The sequence below is a fragment of the Phodopus roborovskii genome, unplaced genomic scaffold, assembly GCF_943737965.1.
Source record: "Phodopus roborovskii unplaced genomic scaffold, PHOROB, whole genome shotgun sequence".
Classification (NCBI taxonomy): Eukaryota; Metazoa; Chordata; class Mammalia; order Rodentia; family Cricetidae; genus Phodopus; species Phodopus roborovskii.
The window spans coordinates 50,761,113-50,786,251 of record NW_026126517.1 but is presented as its reverse complement, the minus strand read 5'-3'; the positions used below and the strand labels follow the sequence as shown (position 1 = coordinate 50,786,251).

The window sequence follows — 25,139 nt, the reverse complement described above, 5'->3', positions numbered from 1 at the left end:
GCGCTGCCCCCCCCCCCTCCAGGACATGTGTCGCTTTCTTTTCTGGTTAACTGTTTCCCATCCTTGCCTCGGTCCTGCACTGCTGTCACACCCACCTGGTTTCTGTGGTGACTCAAGGTTCCGTGGTGAGGTGTGGTTCAGGCTGGCTAGGTTCGGTTTCCCCTAGACACAGTGATTAAGAATGGATGTAGAGCCAGGAGGCCTTTAATCCCAGAGTCCGAGGACAGCCTGGTCTACAGATTGAGTTCCAGGACAGTCAGGGCTACACATAGAAATCCTGTCTGGAAAAGCAAAGCAAAGCAAAACAAAACAAAACAAAAAAAAAAAAAAAAAACAAAAAAAAAAAAAAAGCAAAAGCATGTAGAATTCAAGCTGGTCATTGAGACTCCATTCTGCTGTGTTACTGGTAATGCTAACAAGGGGGCTAGATGGTAGAGCTGTACTTCTGGGGGCTCTGTCTCCACTTGGGGAGACCCTGTCTAAGAATGAAGCCAAAATAAAGTGTCTATCCCCGAGGCCAGTGACTGGGTGCCTAAATACATTCCCACTCAGCTATATCAGGAAATGGGTTCCTTTTGGGTCAAGCTAGTTTAACTTCTAGCCAGTATCCCATAAAAGAATCCTAATGATCCTAAAATGCTGTAGTGAGAGTGGTCTCACTCTGGAGAGAAAACCTTGACTGAGTTCTAATCTATTTAGAAAGAAAAACTGTTAGCAAAGGTCAATTTTTCATGATTTCTAACTGCACACGAGACTGTGTGTTAAATGTAACTCCTCCTGCTGCTGCATTTTGAGGGACTGTTGTGGTTCAGGAAGGACAGTCCTTGCTAAACAAGTCTGATGAGTGACCTTATTGTGAAGTGAAAGCAGGACACAAACTATTGTAGAACTTAGTCTTCATGCTTCTGCACTATGACTAAAGACGAGACTAAGTCCATCACAGGTTCTTTCTCCATCCATTGATTTCCATCCTGTTCTGTGTATTTGTCTCTTCTACCATTAAAAGCTCAACTTTTGACACAAATCTTGTTTAAACTTTTGAAAATCCCACATTCCATTCCCAAATGCCTAGGCTCCATGCATGCTTCTGCCAGAGAATCCAAGAACAGTCAGGCTCGCCTTCCTCTTGGAGAAAAGAGGCCACTGCTCCTCAGCTGGTTTAGTTGACATGCTTGCTTATCAGTTTTCCAGGACAGCTTTACCAATCTCTCCACCTCTGAGACCATTTGAGATTCTCATCTGGAGAGACTAGACTGGATTTATTGTTTTGTAGTTTTAAAATGTGAAGTAGGCCTACAGACACGGACAAAAGCTTCTTTATACCCTTATCTTTATTTCAACAATTTTCTACAATAGCTAGGAGAATACAGTGCTAATGACAGATACACACGAAGTACAACACTAGACAGCTACAAATTCAGAGCATAAAATGTCATTCTGATATTGTTTTGGCTTTCCTTTCAGCATTAGGTGATATCCAGTGAAAAACTCATGTTTCCAAGGCTTTGTTGATATAAGGTGAATTGTTAACCTTCTAGAAGACTTCCCGTGAGACACTCTGGAGTGCGCTCAGTTCAGCCTGGAGAGGCTTGGTAATGCTGCGTTCCTGTTTTCTCACCTAACCACTTTGCAGAGATTAACTGTGTAGATCAAGAAGATTCTCCAGATCCAAGGAGGAAAAAGATATGAAAACTAGAATGTCCCATTTTGCTGTATTTCACCATAAGTTATAAACCATTAAAATAAAAACACAGTTATGTTAAATGCCATGAACTCATCAGTGCAACACTGTTGGAACAATTTAAACTTTCCAAGAACACGAGAAAATCAATATTACTTCAGGAACCCACAAAAGAACATAATTAAGGACCATAAATCACTACACATATCCACATTTAAAGGAGAAATCACTGTTTGCAGGAAAAGTAAGCGCTTGTATGACTTAGGCTAAGATTTTTAACACATAACAACAATAAGTTATTTGAAACTGCTGACTCTGGAAATGCATGGGGACGCATTAACTTTCCAAGCATTAAATTATATATGACAATTTCAACCCTCAGAGACAAACCCAGAACTTTCCCAACTATTCCAAGCAAAATCACAATGCCAAGAAAACGTTAGTTGTTTTCAGATATGTTATGAATCTAATTCTACCCATTATGTTAAGATTTTTAGCTAGACCAAATTATAAAATAATAAAAAAATGGATAAAATTTGGGAGACCTTTCGATTTTTGATCCACAGTTAATTTAGGTATTATGATGGTTAATACTTACACAGCTACTTTCCTGTTTTTACTCAGCCTCTTACACTAGGGCACCTTTCCATTTTAAAAGGATGTCCACAAAAAGTTTTTAGAGTTGTGTTTTTGCCTTTATTAAAAAAGGGTTAGTGAAAGGCGAGACCTCCCACCAATACCTTGACTTCTGCCCTGCGCCCACGCATGCTCATTTGCTTACTGTCACAGGGAGTTGCACTAACCCAGAAACATTCTTAAAGCTAACATTTCACTAGTTGCTTCACAAATTCCAATCTCTGTTTGGAAATGTCAGTACAGAGGTGGCAGGAGATGCAGGAGGGAGAAAGGAATCAGTGGTAGGAAGCCACATCCGATCTAAATCCTCACAAAACCTCAAGAAACATGGCAAGATATCCCTCACTGAGGACAAGTTCTGGGGAACTTAAGGCAGCTCTAAAAGGGAAGGGGCAAGGGTTAAGGCGGCCCTCACAGCACAGTCTGAGAACAAATTACAAACCACCAGCAAGTTCCCGTGGCCTCAAGCATGCATGCCCACAGCACAGCTCCCAGCCCCTCCCCTGCAGCATGCTGTGGCACTTCCAAGTTTACATTGACTCACCTATGGTGGGCAGCCCAGGGAGGGAGGTACTTAGTGTCCTGGGCCCCTTCTGCAGCAAAATGAAATTAGAGGAGAGTTCTCCATAGGCTGTGCAGCGCAGCCAGGGGGCTCTCACAGGGAAACCTCAGGGCTGTGGAGAGTGGCCTGCCGTGGCTCTTCACATCTGAGGTTTGCTGCTTCCTGCCCTTTTTAGTTAGGGCAGCCTCTAATTTGAGAGTCCATGCCCTGTCAAGGAGCACTGATTCATGACAAAAGGCAAGCCTAGTCACAGCACTGTGCACTGGCCTCCAAGGAGTAAGCTGGTGCTCATCGTTTGTCTAAAGATGAAGAGCACCCTTCCTAGCCCAGGGCACCCCACAGCATCTGGAGGGAAGCACAGCCTCTGCCCCCACTGCTAGTGGGCAGTGCCACCCTAGGCAAGTCACTGGTCATGTCATTGTCCCGGATTACCATTCCCAATGAGTGTGGGAGCTCTCTCCTGTCGACGCTGTGAGGGAGTGAGGTAACAAAGAGCCCTGGCATGAAGCACGTGCATATGGGTTCTGTTTCTTACCACTTCCAGCGGGACCATGCAGTGCCACACAGGGACAGTTCCCTTTATCCTAGGAGGTTGGAGTTAGTCACCCAGGGGGCCCCTGGTTATGCCTCCTGAAGAACTCTCAACCGGTGACGGTGTGTGTGAGAGAGGGGGCTCTTTGTGGAGTTCTCAGGATAGCAGTAGCTCCTCTTCTAGAATTGTCAGAACTGCAATCTCTCACAATAATCAAGACACCGAGGCTCATTTCACAGCCTCCTGTAGGACGCTATTAAAGAATGTGTGCACCACACACACACACACTTGCTCACCCATAAGGAGTCATTCTTTATCTACTGAGTCAGGAACAAAGCAAGTCATCTAAACTGGCACAAATCTAAATCTCCTCTCATGTGGCTTTGGATTATAATTCTGTATATTTGCTTTCAAGGCAGTGCCAGGTCATGTGGAATGTTCGAAGCTTCCAACAGAACCACGAGCTGTCCTCGGTGCATTTTGTTTAGTGCTTATATTTCCCGCTTTGGAGTTGCTCCAAGGCAGACTCGAGCCTTGGGCTAAGAAAAGCCATAGGAAGGGGAGGGGACCCGCTTCTTCTCGCCTTGGATCCCAAGGGTGGGAGCTGCACATGCAGCAGGCAAAGCAGGCGGCCACTGGTGGGGCTACTAAGAGTCCGAGTGTGTCACTGTGGGTTACAGGAAAGCCAGCCAGTGATAATGACATGGGATACAAAGGTGAGAGTAGAAAGGCATGTGCACCGACACCAAAAGCCGAGTCCCATGCATGCTGGCCAGGGCCACAGAAAACCAGCCGCTGGCCAATTAGGCTGAGGGGAGAAGTAGGAAAAGTGCCACAGGCAGGGGAAAGCTGGGTGTGTGTCTGAAGCTAGGTGAGGGTATGGTGACAAGAATGGAGGTGACCCTCCCTAGCCAGCAGAAACCTGGTGCCTGCCTCCCTAGCAAAGTGCACACAGTCACTTACCAGGCTCCGAGGTTCCCAGGTTATAAGGTATTCTTCTGAGGACTAAAACCCTCCAGATAAACAAGAGGTGCTACTTCAGATCCCCACCTGGGGTTCTGAAGCACCCTGAAAGACTTGAAGCCTGGAATCAAAGACACTCCGAGCCATTGTCGCCGAAACAGGAGAAATGGCAGAGTGGGAACAGCTATGGAGCAGGAGCTCCAGTTTTTGACTGCAGAGAAAAATACACGAGAGACAATGCCGGAAACTGTAGGACACAATGTCTGGAGCAAGAAAAAGAAGGGCTGCAGAGACAGTGGCTGTGACAGCATGATCTTCAAGGCAAAACTCAGGGTGCGCATCAATCGTCCTACACAAGATTAAGCTGGGAGCAGGGTGTGGGAGGGCTGCCAGGACGGAGGGAAGACAGCTTACACAGGGCTCTGTTTGCTTAGTGACGCCCCACCCCCACCCCACTACCTTCTATGCTGTATGACACGCAGTACTAATGAAACAGCTTTACGCATTAACTGCTCACTGAAACAAAACCCATGAAAACTGAATCTGGTTGAATTAGTGTTTTAGGTTCTGCAAATAAATAAATAAATGTATTAGAACTGAAAAAGGGTTGAGCACATAGCTCAGTGGTAGAGTACTTACTTATGTAACATACATGAGGTGGTGGGTTCAATCCCCAGCACGACAAAAAAAAAAAAAAAAAAAAAAAAAAGAAAAATCCCCAAACAAAACAACAGTTCATCATGTAACAAAATTTGCTTAAACTAAGTAACTTTCAAATAATGCAAATATATTAGGATTTTTCTAAAGTACCTAAATGATGTAAGAAAACATTGTGGACACATAGACTTGTGACTTAACTGTATTAATCCTAGGAAACTGACAGGAGCTAAACACTGGTCTTCACAATAGGATGGACGGAGTAGCTGTGGCCCTTTCTCTAGGGACCAAGCACGAGGGAACTGTAAATGGGGAAGTGGCTGGAACAACCAGTTGTCCAACCCTCTTACTTTATAAACAAGGACATTCAGGCTCTAGTAAGATAATGAACAATAATTGCTGTTTAATAACAGGATTTATCTTGACTCGAAATGCTTAGCTCTCATCAATAATATTGCACACATTTAAATGTCACTGTTATAGACCATCTTACAGTTTAACTATACAAATTGATGATTGTAATTAGGAACCAGAGGAATGAAAGCTAAGAATCTGCTCTTGCATAACCCAAAGGATTTATTATATAAGATTTCCAGGAAAAATGGAGAATATGCTTATTAGAATTTCATAATGAAAATTTAAAGAATCTAGGTCTTACTGAACCAAATCCTCTATAAAATTAATAATCTTCTTATATTTCTTACATAAATCTCCTTAATGTATTTATAATATGATGTTTTTAAAGTATTCAGTGGTATCTGAGAACATTTATAGAGGTTATAACACCTAAACCCCCCTGATTTATAATATATCTGTTTTGAATAACTTATAGGATAATCAAAGCTTCAAGATCTGAATCATAAATATTCTGACAGTACTTTCTAGATAGTGACTGAGGCTAACACTTAATAAATTAAAAATAGAACTGGTTAAGGTTGAATCTATGCATGTCAAGAATCAGATTTGGGAACTAAAAATAAGTAATTTTACAGAACACTATACCATGATGTGATATCCACACACATAAAATTAATTAGCATATCAATGTAATACATTCTGATCATCAATGACATCAATAGTCACTCTAACTCTACCTAAACATCAAGCATCTTGTCCTATTATTACACGACTTCCAGTGTCTGCTACTTGTGCAGATGAACCTGTGGATAATTGCATATAATCCAGTTAAAACTGATCTGGTTGAATTGTAAACAGAGTAATGAAAGAGAAGCTTACTGTGTAGTGCCTAATAAGACTATCACTTAGGTCAGGAGACAGCTCGTAGCAGTAATTTAAGATGATTGGTAAGCTACAGTACAAAAGGGCAACTAAGCTATCTAGCAAACCGGCATCTTTAATTATCACTGTACCATAATGACACAAATAAGGAAGTTACTTGGGCAATTACTTTACATATTGCCAGTTTATTTTTTGATCCAGTTTGACAATATCAACATGATTGGCTCCTAAGCTAATATGATATGTGTTCAGTGGTGATTTTCTTTCAGTTTTTTGTGTCTTGCTCACAACAGTTCATACACATGGAACTGTATTTTTCTATGTCACTTAAATGCAGCCCTAAAGATTTGAAATAAAAGCTGTCAGCTGAAGACACACACCTTTTTCCTTCCTTTTGCTCCTCTCTGCCATCACTCAGCTCTATGTAAACTCAACTGATGAAGAATGGACACTGCTTCCGAGGTCACATGGGACAAGGTGTCTCTTCCCAAGTGGAAGGGTTTTAGGGAGATTTCCAGTTAATGACATCTTCCTTTAGAGATGATCAGTACTGTTTCTTTAAAAAGGTATTTTCAGTAACTCACTGGAAACAACTGTTCTTATTCAAAGAAGATATGCGCTCTCTATGTTTGCCTGGGCGGCACTTCAGACCCGTGCAATGAAGCCCAAGCCTAGGCTGGCTGGGATCTGGATGGTTTCTAGGGCCAGGGAGGATGGGTTAAAGGGAAAGGTGACAGGAAAGATGTGTTTAGCATCCATGAGCAGCTGCGGAGAGTCTTTCCTGTCTCGTAACCGCATCTGCGAAGATTAAGAAAAAAAGACAAATAGGGTGTTAGTCCTTTCAATTTATAAGATATTTTTTCTACCAAAATTTCTATTTAAAAAACTTCAATGAAAAATGTTAATCTTTTAAAGAATATTTATGGACTACAATCTTATATATAAATAAGTAAAATGGGAAAGTAAAAGATAAAAACACATTATCCCTCCGAAACATTGTAACTATTCCACTGGAGTGACCACCTGGTTAAACAGTAAGAAAGAAAAAAAGCACCTTACCTGTATAGTACGTATGAATGAAACAGAGACTCTTTCTTCAAACTCATTAACGGGTGTGTACAGATTCAATACCTTGACGATCTGGAGAGATAAAGGGTAAAGCTTTTAGCATATTTCACAAACAGGCTGGCTCTTCATGGTCTGGTGAATGGGAAGGACCTGTGTACCTCTCTTTTAGTTCTACCTGGGGTCGGCTGGGAGAGGGAAGGAGACGCCGAAGGGCACATTTGCCTTTGTGTTTGAAGTTTTGGAAGAAGAATGTAGTCATATAACATTCTTAGGAGAAAAAAGAAACTTAGAAAAACATTCAAACAGTACAAAATATAACATAGAAAAAAAGTGCCCCTATTTTTATCCTCTCCATCTCCTAAAGCAACAACATCTAACCACATCCTGGGCAACCACTGAGCTACTTTCTATACTTTCTGGCCTATACTATTTTTATACAAATGGGATGAACTGTATTAATGCTATACTGCAGCTTGCTGTCTTCACATAAAAGCACATATGGGCATATTAAAAATAACAGAATTAAATATTATTCACTTTAAATAATCTTAACATATTTTTAGAAAAGACTATAAATGAATAACACACACACACACACACACACACACACACACACAACCAACGTCTTTAAAGAAATTTAACCAATAAATTTTTTGTTTGTTTTTTTGAGACAGGTTTCTCTGTGCATTTCTGGCTGTTCTGGAACTCACTCTGTCGATCACTCTGTCCTTATACTCATGGAGAGCTACCTGCCTCCTGAGGGCTGGGATTGAAGGTGTGTGCTATCAGCCCTCCAGTTTAAAAGTACATTCTTTTCTTTCTTTCTTTCTCCTTTTCTTTCTTTTTTTAAAGATTTATTTATTTATTATGTACACAGTGTTTTGCCTGCATAACAGAAAAGGGCACCAAATCTCATTACAGATGGTTTTGAGCCACCATGTGGTTTCTGGGAATTGAATTCAGAACTTCTGGGAGAGCAGTCAGTGCTCCTAACCTCTGAGCCATCTCTCCAGTCCCCAGGAGTAAACTCTTAAAAAAAAAAAAATCAAATTTCTTTCACAAAATGGTCATTTCTCTTTTTCTTTTATGGTGCTGGAGGGCTTGAGACAGGGCATCTCTGTGTTATTCCACCCTGGCCTGGAACTCACTATGTAGCCCAGGCTAACCTCAAGAACATCATCGTTTATAAAAGGTAGAAAGTGATTTTCATCTTGTGTGTATCATATCTCAAATGCAGCCTGAGCGGAACTAGAGCTTGCTGTCCTTTTGTATCAGCTTCCAAGTGTTGGGATTATAGCCTGTACCACCATGCCCAGCCTCACTTTCAAGTTATTGGTTAAAACTGTGCTAACACACTAGTCATCACAGTCACATGCAGTTATTTACATTTAAACAGAAAGTTAAGTTTAGGACAATGCTGACCTATAGGCAAAAAGTATGGTAAGCACCAGAGAGACATGAAATAAAAGGCAGCGATACTGACCAGTCTGTGAGTGACACACTGGACTCAGGAATCAGAGGTAAGGGTCATAACTGTGCAAAGAAGCTGTTCACTGGAACTTAGCAAATAAACCAAATAAACAATTGGATTGTAGGTCTACCTAACTTTTGGGGGCAGGTACTAAAATTGAAATATTTGAGTTCTAGAGCACATTCTTTAAATCGGGTTTCCCCACGGTACCAGTACTTTCCATACTTGGCAGATATGGGGAAGGAAGGGCTCAAGACTGTCACCAACCAGTCCTGCAGCTTTCCGCTTACACATAAGCCTACAGCAGGAGTTCCCGCAAACATGAGTCTGACACTACGGAGCTACAAGTGGTGGTTCTGCCTGTCTCCCTTGAGCAAAGTGAATTGCACCGGTCACAGCTGGAGAGCCGAGCACTGGGAAGACTCAGCACAGGAAGTACCAGGCAAAGAGAAGAGCAGGCTCTTCCGATGCCTTCTTCCAACTGCTACTGTTTCCCTAACACCCTTCCCATCCTGCCCCTGCCCTTAGGCTCAATGCTGCGGAGTGGCACCTCTCAGAAAAGGCTGCCTGCCATCACCTCCAATGCTTAGGGCAGAATCTGCTAGAATTTTTATGACAGCATCAGCTTCATGCATTTCTGTTTCCCCTACTGAACTGTAAGCTCACCAAGGTGGAGCTTTTTCATTCTTAATTGAAGTATTTCCCCCAACAAGTAGATGGGGATTGATCACTTGAAGAACTGAGAGAGTGAGACTTATTTTGTGTATGTGTGTACACACGTGGGCAGTGCCAGAGCACGCATGTGGAGGTCAGAGGACAACCCCTGGGCTCTGGTTCTCTCATTCCACCATGTGGGTTTCAGAGGACAAGCTCAGGTCATCAGGCTGGGCCACCTTGCTGGCCCCAAATAGAAAAATATAAAGAACCATTAATTATTAAGTGACATAGAAATAACTTCCTGGATCGGAACTCCACAGAATGAGTATGTGCCCCACGGGAGCAAGGATTTGGTTTTAGTCCAGGTTGTACCTCAGGTCTGAGAACATTACAGAGTACTGGCACTTACTGGTTGTTGAATATTCTATAGACGACTATTAGTAGCATTGAAATGTATAAATTGACCATAAAAATCTCTTCTCTTCCAGATTTACATAGTCATGCATCTTCTCTGTGAAGGGAGGAGAGGGCAGTGCAGAGGAGAGCGTGGCAGCCAGGCCTGCCCTCTCTGAATTTCTCTGTAACGGCTACAATGGTGTGTCACCCTAGGGGCCGTGGTACCTGGGCGGTGGTCAGGGCATTGCACATGGAGCAGATAGCTTCCGCATCATCATCAGTTTTCTTCTTCACTTGCAAAAGCTGAGCGGCCTGAATGAGGGGTTCCAGGGTCTCTTTGGCCCCGCTGTTCATTAGATTCTTGTCACGCAGCCATTCTTCCAATTGACTGACATTGTACCTATGCCAAAAATAAAAAGAGAAAAAGTAAGAGAGAATAAAAGAGAAAAATGCAAATTTTCTGAATGCTGCCATTAAGTGTCTTAATTTTGTGTATGTAGCCTTGTCAGTCAAAATGACAGGTAGTATTTCTATTCAATTTTCTAAAATCTAATTTAACATTATAAAGTCATGAGGCTTATAATTGTAATTATGTAATACTGAATGACAGGAGACTGGGACTCTTTATTGGGAGATGGAAACAAAGTCATCAAAGGAAAAGTTATTAGACATGCTAATAAACAAAACTGAATACGTCATATGACCCCTTACTAAACAGCTGACTAGAATGTACTTTCTGGCTTCTGCAATTTCAAACATAGGTTCCCTTTGCAGGATAATCCTCTTTTAAGGAAGCACTCTGCTTCCTTAAAAAGACTCCAAATTGGGTGACTGAATAACCAGACACCCCAACATATACTCCAGACTCAAGGCTCTCTAGGGAAGGGGCTTGACAATGGGAACAGTGGCCTGAGAAAGCCTAGAGGCAGCAGAAGAGAAGAGCAAGGAAAAGCCCTTGGGAGAGACAAAGACTCCAAACTGGAGAGATAAGGAAATCACACAGATGCTAGGGGCTAGGTGCCCAGCTTATCTGGTGGTAGATTTCAAACTACAGTTAAGGCAGATGTGCACAGTCAGAATTCAGTCATCAGGCAGATAGAGGCATTATGATACTAAGGTGAGTGACTTCAATTGGGTGTGATGACACATATCTGTAATCCTGGCACTTGGGAGGTAGAGGCAAGAAGATAAAAGAGTTCAACGTTCTCATTGGCTACACTGTGAGTTTGAGATCAGCCTGGCTACATGAGACCCTGTTATTAAATTAAATTAAAAAAAAAGTGCACAATTTCACGAAAAGTTAGAATCCCTGTACGGAGGGAATACCTTAAAGTGAAATGTGGATAAGAATGACAGAACACTAGAGTTCACTAGTAGCAACTACAGATTTTGTAGAAAACCCCTTTGTCTTTCGTGGTGAATATACTGTTGGACATGGTTGTGCATGCCTGTATTCCTAGCTGAAGCAGAAGGATGGTGAGTCCAAGACCAGCTGGGTTACACAGTGAGACTTTTTCTCTACAACAAAAAAGAAACTACAATTTAAAAATGGAGCGTAGTTTTTCTTCAAATTCAACTGTTAGTAAATTACCTCTTTGGCCCTATTATTTTTCTTCAACTTAAGCTTTTTTTTAATTAAAAAAATTTAAGTGTATGAGTTTGGTTTATGTGCCATGTGCATGCACTGTGTACAGAGGCTTGAAGAGGGAGTTACATCCCCTGGAACTGGAATTACAGACAGTTGTGAACCACCACAGGTGCTGGGAACCTTATCTGGGTCCTAAGCAAGAGCAGTAAGTTCTTAACCACTGAGCCATCTCTCCAGCCTATTCTCATTCATATTCCTAATATGGAAAGATATTTCTAAGAACAACTACCAAATACTATAAAGTTTCATTTTTCCTTCATACTGTCGTATTGTGCAATCAAAACAAACAAAAAAGAAAACAAATGTCCATTGTTGTGTATTTTGCACTATAAACAAGATGGTTTAACAGAGGAGCAGGGTTTCCGCCTGAGCAAGAGAACCCATCTACTCGAGAGAACTGGCTCTACGCCAATCATTCCCTCATGCTTGGCCATGCAGCGCCATGTGCACGGCTGGGAAACAAGCCCTTAGCGCTCAAGAGGCAAACAGGGCAAGGCTGCCACACATGCTGGTGTCTGCTCACCTGATCTGCATGCCTTTGCTCCAAGAGCACATATCCTTGCGCAGAAGGAGGTTGTTTAGGGTGATGGCACCCACAATGTAGAACATCTGCTTGACCACCTGCTTGATTAGCTCTGGGTCCATGCCATGCTGACACATGACGGAATGGAAGGAGTTGAGCTGCCGCAGGATGGAGTCCAGTGTGTAGGTGCCCTCGTCTGCGATACTGGAGGTTCGCTTTCTGAGCCCTGTGGGCTTCACCCCGGATACACCCTGAATTGTTTCATGCTCTAGCATGCCTGAGACTGTAGAAGTATTTCAGTTATTGAGAGGATTCAAAGGGAAGTGCACATGTATATGCATGTATGCATGCACTCTCGCCATCTCTCACATACCACCCACACACACTCTGTGTCTCTCTCACACAATACTCTTTCTCACGCACACTCTGTCTCTCTCTCACACATACACACACTCTCTGTCTCTCTCACATACCACACACATGCGCGCATGCACACACACACACACACACACACACACACACTGTGTCTCTCTCACACACACTCTCTCACACACACCCTCTCTGTCTCTCCCTCTGTTCTCTCTCACTCACATACTGTCTCTCTCTCACACACACACTCTGTCTCTTTCTCACACATACACACACTCTGTCTCTCTCACACACATACCTGTCTGTCTCTCTCTCTCACACACACACACATACTCTCTCTTACACACATACACTCTGTCTCCTTCTCTCACACACACACACACTCTCTCTCTGTCACACACACACTCTTTAGGAAGTGGTCTGAGAATGAAGATTGTGGGAGAAGGGACAGCCCCAGGAATAAGCCTTTGGATTTTAAGGAAAATGCTGAGAGATCAGAGGGAAGAGCAAACCACCGCCCACACCTTACCTCCTTAGCGTCTCAGCATGAACTTTAATTTTAATGAGGTAGTAATGTTTTTAAATAAAAAAAAAAAAATCTTCCACAATATCGGGTAAACTTACTGCTGTATTTTCTAAAATAAGCAGCAGCTTTGGGAGTGCACTAGCATGTGGTATCTGAGAAGTTTTTGGGCGTGGTTAAATAAATGTTTTCTGCATTTGATCTCAGACAGGAAAACAACAACAACAATAATGACAACCATGAATCCAAACAACAAAATAACAACAACAAAACAATAGCAAGAAGACAGTAAGAAAGGCATGGCCTTGGGAAGCAGACTTGGAGAAGATCTGTTAGAGCTGGAGGTACAGAGATGGAGAGCTGAGCCCCTCCCTGTCCTGAAATCCCCACAACTACAGTGAGACTTTGGGATAGCCTTGGCTTCTCCAGACTTAATCTCCATCCCTGAAACTCTCTCTATGTGTCTGATGTAAGCCTTCACAGAAGGCTTCAAACATGTCTACTCTGAGATACTCACTCTGAGATACCCATCCCCTGCCTGGGAGGCCCCTGAAAGTAATGACCATGCGTTTTTTTCCCCCCTGTGCTAAACTCAGTTCTCCACAAACCTATACTGACTCAAAAACATTTGTTGTTGCTATTAAATGACTGGGAGATGGGGATAGATAGAATGGGACAGCTCAGAGGCAAACTTCTTGTTCAGCCAATACATATGGCAATACCCATGGGCAAAGATGAGAAAGATTGTGGAAACTTGCCTTCTTTCTCTGTGTACTTCCTGCATTTTGGCCAATCTAGAGTGTTTTAAATTTATAATTTCTGTTATTTCCTAATAACTGCCATCTCATATGACCTCCTCAGACCTTTATGTCCCCAGCTGTTTTAACTATGGGCCTGTGTAAGGAAATGAAATCTGTGAGCTCATTAAGGGAGGTAAGAACATAAAAATGTAGAGAACATGTGGTCAGGGGAAGAAAATAAGGGAAGTTTGATGTAATCTGAAGAGTGAAAACCCTCAAATGTGCCTTGAGATAAAAGTGATAACTTGAAAAAAAACAAAACAATTTGCTACAATAAAAATCAGCAGCCTACAATTTGGACAGGACTAATTCCTATCATACATGCCATACTTCCAAGGGAGTCAGACAACACAGTTATTATAAAGGAACCTTCAGAATTAGTATAAAGAGAGGTGCATAGGCTCACATTCCATCTACATATATGAACAGGAGCACATGTGCCATTCAGCCAATGGGAAACCACTACTTTAAACCAACTCGTCTTAAACATTTCCAGGAGACACACAACTCAACATGGAGTGCCTGGTACAAACCTATGACAGCTGTTATTATTGCTGAAGTGCCTTCCAGTCATTCCCAGTAGACCATTCGGCAACTACAAACCCATCCCAGCATCCTTGGTTTTCACTGGGTCCCCCAGGAAGCCCTGTGCAGTAGTGTCACAGTAGTTGGAAGTCTTGAGTCTTTGTGACAGTTGGACAAAGGGCAAAGTCTATTGCTAGATATAAGGAACAGCTAAGTCTCTTCAGTCCTGTGGAGATGCTACTACTTTATGTTTCCCACATGAATACATGCCTGACACATGTACCACTGGTCTCACTTGTTGGCAAGCAGATGCGATGCTCAGGGACACTGATCTTACCTATCATTGGCTGAAGGATGTTCTCTAACACCCTCACAAGCTGCTGGTAGATCTGAATGGCCAAGTCGCTCAGCACTTGCCGATATTCAGCAAGGTCAAAATTGGTGAGGCAGTGTTCATTCTGGCGAGATGTGTTGTGTTTCATGAAGCCCTAGAGTCAACACAGTGTTAGTGGAGCGCCGGGAGCCAGTGCCTCTGTCACCTCACTGTCTCCAAGTGGCTGCCTCGCTCTGCTCCTCGCTCAGCACCTTCACGCCCAGTGCCAGGGTAATCACTCTCAACACGGTTGCTCCTGTCACCCTGCCTGTCACCGCCCCCTTCCACTTATAGCTTTGAGTAATAGATGACCTTGGCAGTCTATACTTAAGGCTTTCTAATAGCAAGATGAGGGAATTTAACTTAAAGAAACAAAGTATTTCATTAATAAAACAGCAGTTGAAGGTACTCTTTAGGTACTCTTTAGCTCTTTAAACACATAGAGGGATATATATGCATAATCTTCCTGAATAGACCAGTTTTTTTTTTTTTTTTTTAATGGACTAGAAAATAATGAACTTTGACATTTTAGTCTTAACTCATGGAATCTACACAACGATTTCAATTAGATTTTAGGGAAGTCTTTCAGGGTGGTGGTGGCGCCTGCCTTTGATCCCAGCACTCGGGAGGAAGAGGCGGGTCAATCTCTGTGACAGCCTGGTCTACAAAGTGAGTTCACTCCAGGACAGCCAGGGCTACACAGAGAAACCCTGTCTCAAAAAAACCGAAAAGAAAAGCCTTTCAGCAGCCTTGGTTTAAAAGGAGAGCTCCGCAGACAGGCAGCGCTTCTTCCGGTCAGCCTGCACCTAAGCACACTGCTCACCAGCCCTGCCTAACGACGGAACTGTTTACCGGACGACACAGTATAAATGTGGGGTCAGCCCGCATCCTTCACGGCCCTTTGCAGGAGTCTGCTCTCTCGGGCTCACCTTTTTGGGTGTCCTGCTTGTCTCTGTATATCCTATCATTTTGTCATGCCAGTACTCTGCTCTGGGTGCCAGAGACTGCTACTGACTAAGCTCTCTGCCTGTCTTCCTGACAGAGGATGAGGAGTTGGAAGGGGTGGTGTCAGGTCACAGGTCTCTAAGTTGTACATATTAAGAGTCACAGCCCTGCTCCTTATGCCACGATGCAATGGGCAAATGGATGAGCTCCACCGAGTCTCAGTGTCCTCATCTGAAAAATGGGTTTAATGCTAACCACATGAGATGTAACAATCAAATGACAAAATATTATGTGTCAAGTGCTCTCAGACACACAGGAAATAGCTTGTGATAATAATCAACAGTTTACAATTTTACACTTGGTAAATCTATCAATGAATGAATGACCATTTTACTACAAAAAAATCAGTATAGATTCTTTTTAGAGACACCCAAAGATACATATATGATTTTTTTTTTCTTTCTTTCGAGACAGGTTTTCTCTGTGTAGCTCTGGCTGTCCTAGAATTTGCTCTATAGACTAGGCTGGCTTCAAGCTCAGAGCTCTGCCTGTCACTGCCTCCAGAGCGCTGGGATTAAAGGTGTATACCACCCTACCCAATTACATATATTATTTTTGATTATGCCTTTTTTGGGTTACCTTTAAGGTATTGTGGTTACCCTAAATGGACTAATTTCTTCAAATAATTCTATATCCTAATGTTAATTCTACATAGACCACCACAACATATTAAGAAAATTATTGACTGGACTGATGGTTGATTTGTTTTTGCCATGCTTCCTCGAATGGTAGGAAGGAAGAAACTACATCATCGCTCAGTTTACCAGACGATATAACAAGCATCAGTGAAGCAGTATATTTCCAGGCCACCAGCTTGGGGGTTTGGAAATTAACATGACTCAAATGTTTTTGTAAGCTTTCCCTCTAAAAGGTCAGAGAAAGTACAGCATGCTGTTTTTACCACCAAGGGTTTCTCACCTCTTCTCCACTGTATTGCTTCAAACAGTGCAAAAATCTGCACGTGTTAGAGAGCCAGAAGGAGACAGTTTCAAAATCGTCACCTCTTTTCTGAAAGAGACAATATGTATCAATTTTCCCATCCTTAGGGAGATAGCTGGGCAGACACAGAAGACTTCTTTTAATTATCGTCATAGAGTACCACACAGTTAAAGCACATTTCAGCTTTACATCATCGTCAGCAGGTTAACCATGTCTCCTGGATGTTCTTGCCTTCAAAAAGGTATTTCCACTCAGCTAACTTAGCTGTCCCTTCGTGAAGAAAAAGGTTCAATACACATTGGTCCCACACCGACTCGCTTTGCTTGGGATTAATGAAAGGAATCAGAAAGAGCTAACGGCACAAAGGATATAATAATTTCTGTAATGAAGAACATGAAAAAGAGCTTGCCATCCTCAAATGCTCAGTACTGGGGAGGCAGAGATGGGCGAATCCTTGAAGCCTTGTCAGCCTAGCCTAATCAGGGAGTCCCAGGTCCCAGTGAGAAACCCTGTCTCAAAAAACAAGGTATGTGGTATTCCTGGGAAACAACATTTGAGGTTGTTTTCTGACCTCCATGTCGAACTATGCTCAAGTGCATGTACACACACACACAATCTATGTATCCTATCTATCTATCTATCTATCTATCTATCTATCATCTATCTATGTACCTACTTACCTACCGACCTCTCTATCTCTGTTCTAATGTAGCCTAGACTGGTCTCAGACTCACTATATAGCTAATGCCAGCCTTCAATCCTGATTCTTCTACCTCTGCCTCTCAAGTATGCCACCATACCTGGTGTAAAATGATATATATTTCTTACTGGCATATCAGAGGACAGCCTGGATTTCTAGAAACTACAGAACATCTGTCTTTGATCCTGGTTGTCACTCTATATAGTACAAGTGTACCAGAATAGGATATGCTATGAGGAATGGTTAATTTCTTAAAGGATCATATTTTAGATAATAAAATTAACATCCTTAAGTGTGCATAAAACACATTAAAAACCTTAAGATTTGGAGGATATTATTCTGAAATGACTTTAAGAAAGAAATCCTAGAAGATATTAAGCCCAATTAAGTATTTTTAGCAGAGACAGGAGTGATGGGAGATGTCATTCTGTATATGTTTCTCATACTGGTTAATAATAAAGCACTGTTGGCCAATAGGAAAGGAAGATAGGAGGGACTAGGAGACAAGGAGGAAATAGGAAGTAGTAAGGAGGAGTCAAGATGGAGAGTCTGGAGAGAGCTGGATGCCAGCCACCTCCCCAGTAAGAGAAGGCCATGTGGAAATACATAGATTAACAAAAATGGGTTAATAATTAAAGACAAAACTAGCCGATAAAAAACAAGTAACCGGGCCAACAGTATTGTATCAAATACAGAGTCTCTATGTATTATTTGGGGCTGGCGCGGCGGCAGGACAAGACCAGCGATGGCGGGCGGAAAAACCGTACTCGTTACAGATGGCACCCACGTGGCTAGTAAGAACTTCCACTTAAAATTTAACAAAAGGTTAAAAAAGGGTTTTAGAAACAAAAGAACAGAGATAAGCAAGGTTTCTTGGTAACAGCATTTTTCTCGGTTGGACTCTGTTTTGCGAGAGACAAGCAGATATTTGCGCGGCTCCTTTAAGGGAAGGTTCCTGACTCAGCATAAGCGACAAAAAAAAAAAAAAAAAAAAAACCCACAAGGCTTAAAAAAAAACTCTGCTAACAATTTATTGGTATGTATCAGAGCTTGCAATGGCAGTGAGCACATCTCCAAGCCGGCAGCATGCAGACCAAGGCAGTGAGCACAGCTTTCACTGCTGGCGGTAAAATAGCCGCCGCCATCTTTTATAAACCGTGGCAAAAACAATAAAAACTAACACCTGGCCAACAACATAATATCAAATACAGAGTCTCTGTGTGTTATTCGGGACAAGAGTAGAGACGGGCAAAAAAAACCCGTACTCCTTACACAGGAGAACTGAGTTCAGGTCTCTACTTTGGAAAAGACCTAGCTTTAAGAATATTGCCAGAATTATAGCTGGGAGGTGAGGCAGCGGAGCACACATTTAATCTCAGCATTCGGGAGGCAGAGGCAGGCCGATCTCTGTGTATGGATTCTCAATATGCCTTAGAACAGCTACACTGTTTTAGAGCCTGTGCCAAAACTGCCGCTAAGATCAAACTAGGGATGCAGGACAAACACACTTCCATTCAAACTGTGGATATAAGGCAATGCACATTATTTTAAAGTAGAACACAAAGGCTGTTGTGCAGTAGCAAACACTCTTAAAATCAGTAACTAATACGATGTGATGATCGATCAAATTAGGTTTAGAGAGGGGTAAGAGTTTAAAAAAATCTGTATAGGAGTTGATTTGAGAAATAATAAACATGCCTTTAATCCCAGTACTTGAGAGGTCGTGGCAGATGGATTTCTGTGAGTTCAAGGCCAGCCTGGTCTACAAAGCAAGTTTCAGGACAGCCAGGGCTGTTTTGGTTGAAAAACCAAAACCAAACAAACAAAGAAAAAAAAGGAAGCAGTAAACACATAGTCTATCTGGCATCAGTATGTCCAAAATTAAATGAGTTATAATTAGAAAACATTCATGAGTTTTAAAGACGAGCTTTCAGAAGCCCCACACTTTGGCAACCACTGTGGAAGATGTTAGAGAAAACTTCACTCCAGAAATGGGGAAGCAGCACTTGTCAGAGGCCACAGAGGCTGGGGAGCAGGAAGGCTGGGGGCTGCTGTGTGATGGTGCAGTGTTAGAAGGGCGGGGGAGATAGCCACAGAGGGGCTGTGGTGACACCTGAATAGCAGTGTCTGTATAAAGTAACACATTTAAAGAATAAGATGTCAAAGTTTATATTCTTGATACTTTACAATTTTGTTTTCTTTCCCCCTTATATTGAAACATTCCCCCCCCCATAATATACTCCTCCTAGTTCCTCCCACTTACTCTCCCATCCAGAGCCCAGCCCTTTCTGTCTCTCATTGGAAAACAGAGTTCTAGAGGATAATAATGAAATAAAATAAGATTTTAAAAAATTCACAAAAACGAACACATTGGAGCTCTTTCTGCCATCTTGGTGCCTGTGGAGGCCTGCTGGGAACAGGACTTCTAAAACGCAGATATGTCTGGAAGGCTGTGGCGCAAGGCCATTTTTGCTGGCTATAAACAAGGTCTCTGGAACCAGAGAGAACACACAGCTCTTCTTAAAATTGAAGGTGTTTATCCCCGAGATGAAACTGAATTTTACTTGGGCAAGAGATGTACTTATAAAACAACATGGTGATACCCGGAGGCAAACCAAACAAAACCAGAGAGATCTGGGGGAAAGTATCTCGGGCCCATGGAAACAGTGGCATGGTTCGTGCCAAATTCCGAAGCAACCTTCCTGGAAAGGCCACTGGACACAGAATCTGTGTGATGCTGTACCTTCCAGGATTTAAACTAACGAAAAGTAAACAAATAAAAGTGCATTTGTGCTCTTGGAAAAAAAAATAACTAACTAACTAATACATTGGAATTAGACAAACAAACAGAAAGAAAAGAGCCTAAGAGAAGGCACAAGAAACAAAGACTCACTCGTTGGGACACTCAGGACCCCATAAAAACACTAAAGTAGAAGCCATAATACACGTGCAAAGGACCTGGTGCAGACCTGTGCAGGCCCTGTGCATGCTGCCTCAGTCTCTGTGAACTCACACGAGCTTTGCTCATGTTGATTTAGAGGGCCTTGTTTTGTTGCTGTCCTCTATCCCTTCTGGCTCTTATACTCTTTCTGATTCCTCTTCTGCAAGGGTCCCTGAGCCCTGAGGGGAGGGATTTTACAATAAAAATTTAAAAAGCCCATTTATATGCAAGAGAGGTACCAGATCTTCATCCTAAATGCTCTGTTAAATTGAGTAATCAGAAGGCAAGGTACCTGGAGCACATCTTAGTTCTCAAAGAAACACTGAACTAAAAGTAAGACATGCTTCTCTGGAGCCACTAGGAGGATTATGTAAGGTAAGTGGTTATTGAGTTAACAGGCTTCTCCTCCATTGTTAATGCCACTGTCTTCTCTAAGCCTTTTTATCTGATTAGCAACTCCATGTTGCTTTCACAGGAATTTTAGGGATGAATTAGAGAATAGAGGAACAGAAGTTGAAAAACAAAAATTTAATGCCACATCAGTCATCGTTTTATAATAATAAGCTACATATTACCGAGCTTGACATTTATCTCAACATCAGCATGATATTCTACATATATGGACCACATATTAACATTTATGTATATAACTGGTTTACACTAAACATTGAATGTTTTACTTATTATTGAGTCAGGGTCTTACTACGTAGACCTGGCTGGCCTGGAATTTGTTTTGTAAGCCAGGCTAGCCTTGAACTCATAGAGATCCTCAAGATGTGTGCCACCATGCCTATCTTCTGTTAAACATTTTAACTTTGTTCCCAATAAAACTTAAAGCAGACTTATTACTCCACAATTAAATGTAATGATATCAAATTCATCTTGATTACTGCTCAAGCTGAACCTGTTCTGAAAGAAGGCATATAGACAGTGCCATGTTTACCACAGGTCCCCAGTTAGTGCTGGCTTTTGAGAGGTTGTGGAATCCTTAGGAGAGAAGGGTTAGCTGGAGGAAGGGGGCTAACCTTGAGGATTATAGTTCAGCCCCATTTCTGAATTAGTCTTTCTTACTGCTCCTCTGTGATGGGCTAACACCTCCTAAATCTCAAAATTATCCTTCCTCCTTTAAGTGGCTCTGTCAGGTGTTTGGTCACAGCGATGAGAAAGTAGCTATCACAGAAGGGTTATATAGAAGATTGTTCCCTACATTTCTCAGTTAAGGCTGAAAAGGGTTTGTGAACAGCAGCTGTGCCAAGTCTAAAGAACAGTGCCTCTGCACAGACTGGCATCATTAACAACCTTGAGAACTGTGAAACATGGAACTGACCTTCAAGACTTTTTTGATGCTGTTAATTGTTGATGTCAGCAGTGATCTTACTTTCTGGTCATCGTTCAGGTAGTCAGCATGTCGCACACACATAAATAAGATATATGCTGGTAACCCTGGAATCAGATTGACAGCCACACCACGTGGCTTCAATTCTGAATTAAAAAAAAAAAAAAAGAGAGAGAAACAAAATTACATAACCCTGAAAGCTTTTGTGAGGCACGAGGCATTTTTTTTTTTTTTTTTTTTTTTGGGAGATAAAAGCACAGTTGTATAAGAGCTCAATCATTCAGGGCAAGTCATCAAAAACAAAACCCAAAACCTCAAAACAGTATTTTAACTGCTCATTAGTGAAATTATTGACCTTGCACATGTCTATGTAAAATTCATCCTGACTTTTCCCTTGAAGTCCAGTCTTGTCTATCAACTGTCCTGACGTCTTTGCTCAGGCATATCAAATCAAGCCTCTCCCAAGCCAAGCTCTCCACTCCTCATGGTATCTGCTCTACTAATGGGCCTCTCCATGTTCAGTTTCTCAGGTCACAGACCTCATCATTTTCTAAATTCCTTACTTTTCTCACACCACATGCCCAATTTATCAATCCTGTCAGTGCTCCCTGAAAAATATAGCTCAAATCTAACTACTTCTACTTGTTCTAGCTACTCCCCAGTTGAGGACATTATCACCTCTTTTTAGGCTGCTGGAATAGCTTCATACATGGTCTCTCAGATCCACCCCTGGTCCCAGATAATTTCCAAGCATCTACAGCTCTCCAGCTATTTATTTAAGAAAATACATGTTAGATCATGCCACTTTTGTTCTGAGAATTATCCAAAGACCTTTTGTGCTCACTTATAAATTTACAAACCTGAGCTGGGCTGTGGTGGTATACACCTTTAATCTCAGCACTTGGGAAGCAGAGGCAGGCGGATCTCTGTGAGTTCAAGGCCAGCCTGGTCTACAAATCGAGTTTCAGGACAGCCAGGACTGTTACACAGAGAAACCCTGTTTCAAAAAAACAAAACAACAACAAAAATCCAAGCCTGAATTTGTGCCCCACATCGTCTAGCCCTGTGCTTTGCCGTTCACTCTGCTCCAAACAACCCTCCATGCTGTTTGGGGAACATGCCATGGCTCCCACCCAGAGCCCATGTCTTTATACCTTTTCTGTCTCTGATGTTCTTTTTTCAGAAGCACAACTTGTTCCTTATTCTCTTTAGCCACTGTGCACAGAACACACCATCAAAGAGTGTTTCCTGACAACTGCATGTATAAAACCGCATGTCTGTCTTTACTCTGTATCCTTTTTACCCTTTAAATCACCAGCCCCTAAAACACCTTTGTTAAATGAAGGTCATGTTGAAACTGAAGCACCTCTGAACCTATTCATCGCACAAAGCTGGATGCCACAATGCTGAGGAGTGTTAAATTAGGTGTAATTATCACTCCCATTACTGTCCCCATGGTAGCTGGGAGAGAAAGGAAAGGCTGATGGTTTTAGCTCACTACTACTTAGGGGTTTATGCATTCATTCCTTATTTTATTCCCCCATACATTCCTCTCAGTGGTTCACAATGAAGGCCTTAAGCTCCCCCCCCCCAAAGGCCCCTTCTACCCCCTTTTCAATTGTCTCATCTTTTTTGTATTTTTCTGGAATTTTTCTTAATTATTTTTTTCTTCCATATCATTGAATTGTTGTTCTAAATGCAGTTAGTCATGGACATTTCTAGGGAATGAAAACAGAAATTAAAAAAAATCTAGATAGTGTACAACAGTGGCAACCAACTGTGCTTACATTTGGGAATCCCTGAGACATTTCCAGAATAGTACTAGATGTGGCCAAACTCTTTTCCCTGGAAATTTTAATTTACTTAATTTGGGGCAGGGGGCTATCAACATTTTTCCAGAGCCTCCTGAGTAGACTAAGGATATGGCTCAGTATCTGTCTACTATTCATGCTGCCCCGGCTTGATCCTGGCCCTACCACCTCCCCAACACAATCCACATGCTGGTCTTGGTGGAAGCACACATTGGCCTTAGTCCTTGGGAGGCAGAGACTGGAGTACTACATTAGCTTTGGCTATATATCACGTTCTAGACTCACCTGAGATCTTGTCTCAAAACCAAACCAAACCAAACCAAAATTCCTGAGTGATCTTAACATAAAGCCAGAACTGAGAGGACTGGCTTCAAGGGAGCCTTACACATGGGTCTTGGACACATGTTTTTCCACTTTGATAATGAATACACAGCACTACAATGCAGTATGAGATGATGATTCATAAAACTTCAGAGCTGGACCTGCCAGTGGCTTGCATCTATGGCCTTCGCTGTTCAGAGAGCTGAAACTGAATGGTAACCCCCCAGGGGCTTAAGACAGGCATGGGAATGATAGGACCACTGTCTAAAAAAGAAGTGTTGGAATTTAAAATCTGTAAACATGAATCTGTTTTGTGTGTGCTGTGTAAGAGCCTGTGACACAATGTGTTTGTGGAAGTCAAAGGACAGCCTGCAGGTCTCTACTTTCTCCTTCCGCCATGGGTGAAGGAACTCAGGGCAGCTAGAGTATGGAGGGCATGGTTCTAGCGGGCTGCTTCTTCCTGATTCCCTCTGCCTTGCTAAAAACTTAGACTACATCATTAAAGCTAGCGACCAAGGTCTACTCCCTTATTTGGCCTTCTGAGGCTGACTACCGAGGTCTAGCTATTAAAGTACTGAAGTCCAACAATCAAAAGCTTGGCTCACCAAATTAACATGCCCAATGAAAACTAAACACTTCATCCTAACAAGGGCTTTCCCCTTGTACCTTGATAAACTGCCATTTTCTTATGTGCCACATCTGTCTCCCCTTTACCCAGAGGCAGTTCTTTGTCTGTGACAAAAATCCTTTCCCCATCTATCTCCCTTTGTTCCCTTGCCCTTCTCCCTCATCCTCAATCTCCAGTCTCTGTCTCTTATTCCCTGCCCTCTCTCCCTCTGGGGCAAATACAACTCCTTTGTGCTGAGAACTCAGTCCGGGGGGGGGGGGGGGGGCTGAGCTAATACTGATCTTTTACAATAGGAGTCCTAGGAACAAAACTCAGATCACCAGGCTTGACAGCAATCACCATTACCCACTGAGTCATCTTGCCATTCAAGAAAATAATTTTAATTTAAAGACTATGAAATCAGTTTCAAACCCGGTGAGCAGCCTTTCCAGCACTGACCTGGCTAGAAGGAATCTTACCCATGCAGAAAGCACTTGCCTAGAATCAGGTTCTTAACAAGCTTCTGCTCGTCCTCCCTTTTGTACTCCAGCATTCCTTGGAAATCCTTTTCTTTCCGGGGAATGTTGACTGGCCGGATAGGCTCATCAATGATCTGTCCTGGAGATATGTTCTCCATCTGACCCACTTCAGGAGAAACAAAAAGGAGAGAAATATTTGTCAGGTAGAATAGTTGAGAGGGCTCTGTGCTCTTGTAAAAGTAAGCGGACCCTGCAAGAAATGAAGCTACTTATCTCTGCCATTTAGTTTCACCCCTTTAAAATATTTTTTTCTCTGCTGAAACTGGGTAAAAAGCATCATTAAAGGGAAATTCTATTCTAACAGCCACAGAGCCTGT

At 42.3% G+C, this 25,139-nt stretch overlaps 1 protein-coding gene across 1 annotated transcript in view; it reads right to left on the bottom strand.

The window, feature by feature from the left end:
• Window positions 1-6,435: 6,435 nt before the first annotated feature.
• The window catches only part of Myo5a (myosin VA), a 148,170-nt gene continuing 129,466 nt past the window's right edge, over window positions 6,436-25,139 (bottom strand). The window contains exons 34-41 of the mRNA XM_051197955.1: window positions 24,782-24,928; window positions 21,536-21,690; window positions 16,547-16,636; window positions 14,588-14,738; window positions 12,034-12,316; window positions 10,088-10,262; window positions 7,330-7,410; window positions 6,436-7,068 (exon numbers count right to left, since the gene is read on the bottom strand). Coding sequence (XP_051053912.1) covers window positions 6,916-7,068; window positions 7,330-7,410; window positions 10,088-10,262; window positions 12,034-12,316; window positions 14,588-14,738; window positions 16,547-16,636; window positions 21,536-21,690; window positions 24,782-24,928 — 1,235 coding nt within the window. The 3' untranslated portion in view covers window positions 6,436-6,915. The remainder of the gene's footprint in view (window positions 7,069-7,329; window positions 7,411-10,087; window positions 10,263-12,033; window positions 12,317-14,587; window positions 14,739-16,546; window positions 16,637-21,535; window positions 21,691-24,781; window positions 24,929-25,139) is intronic.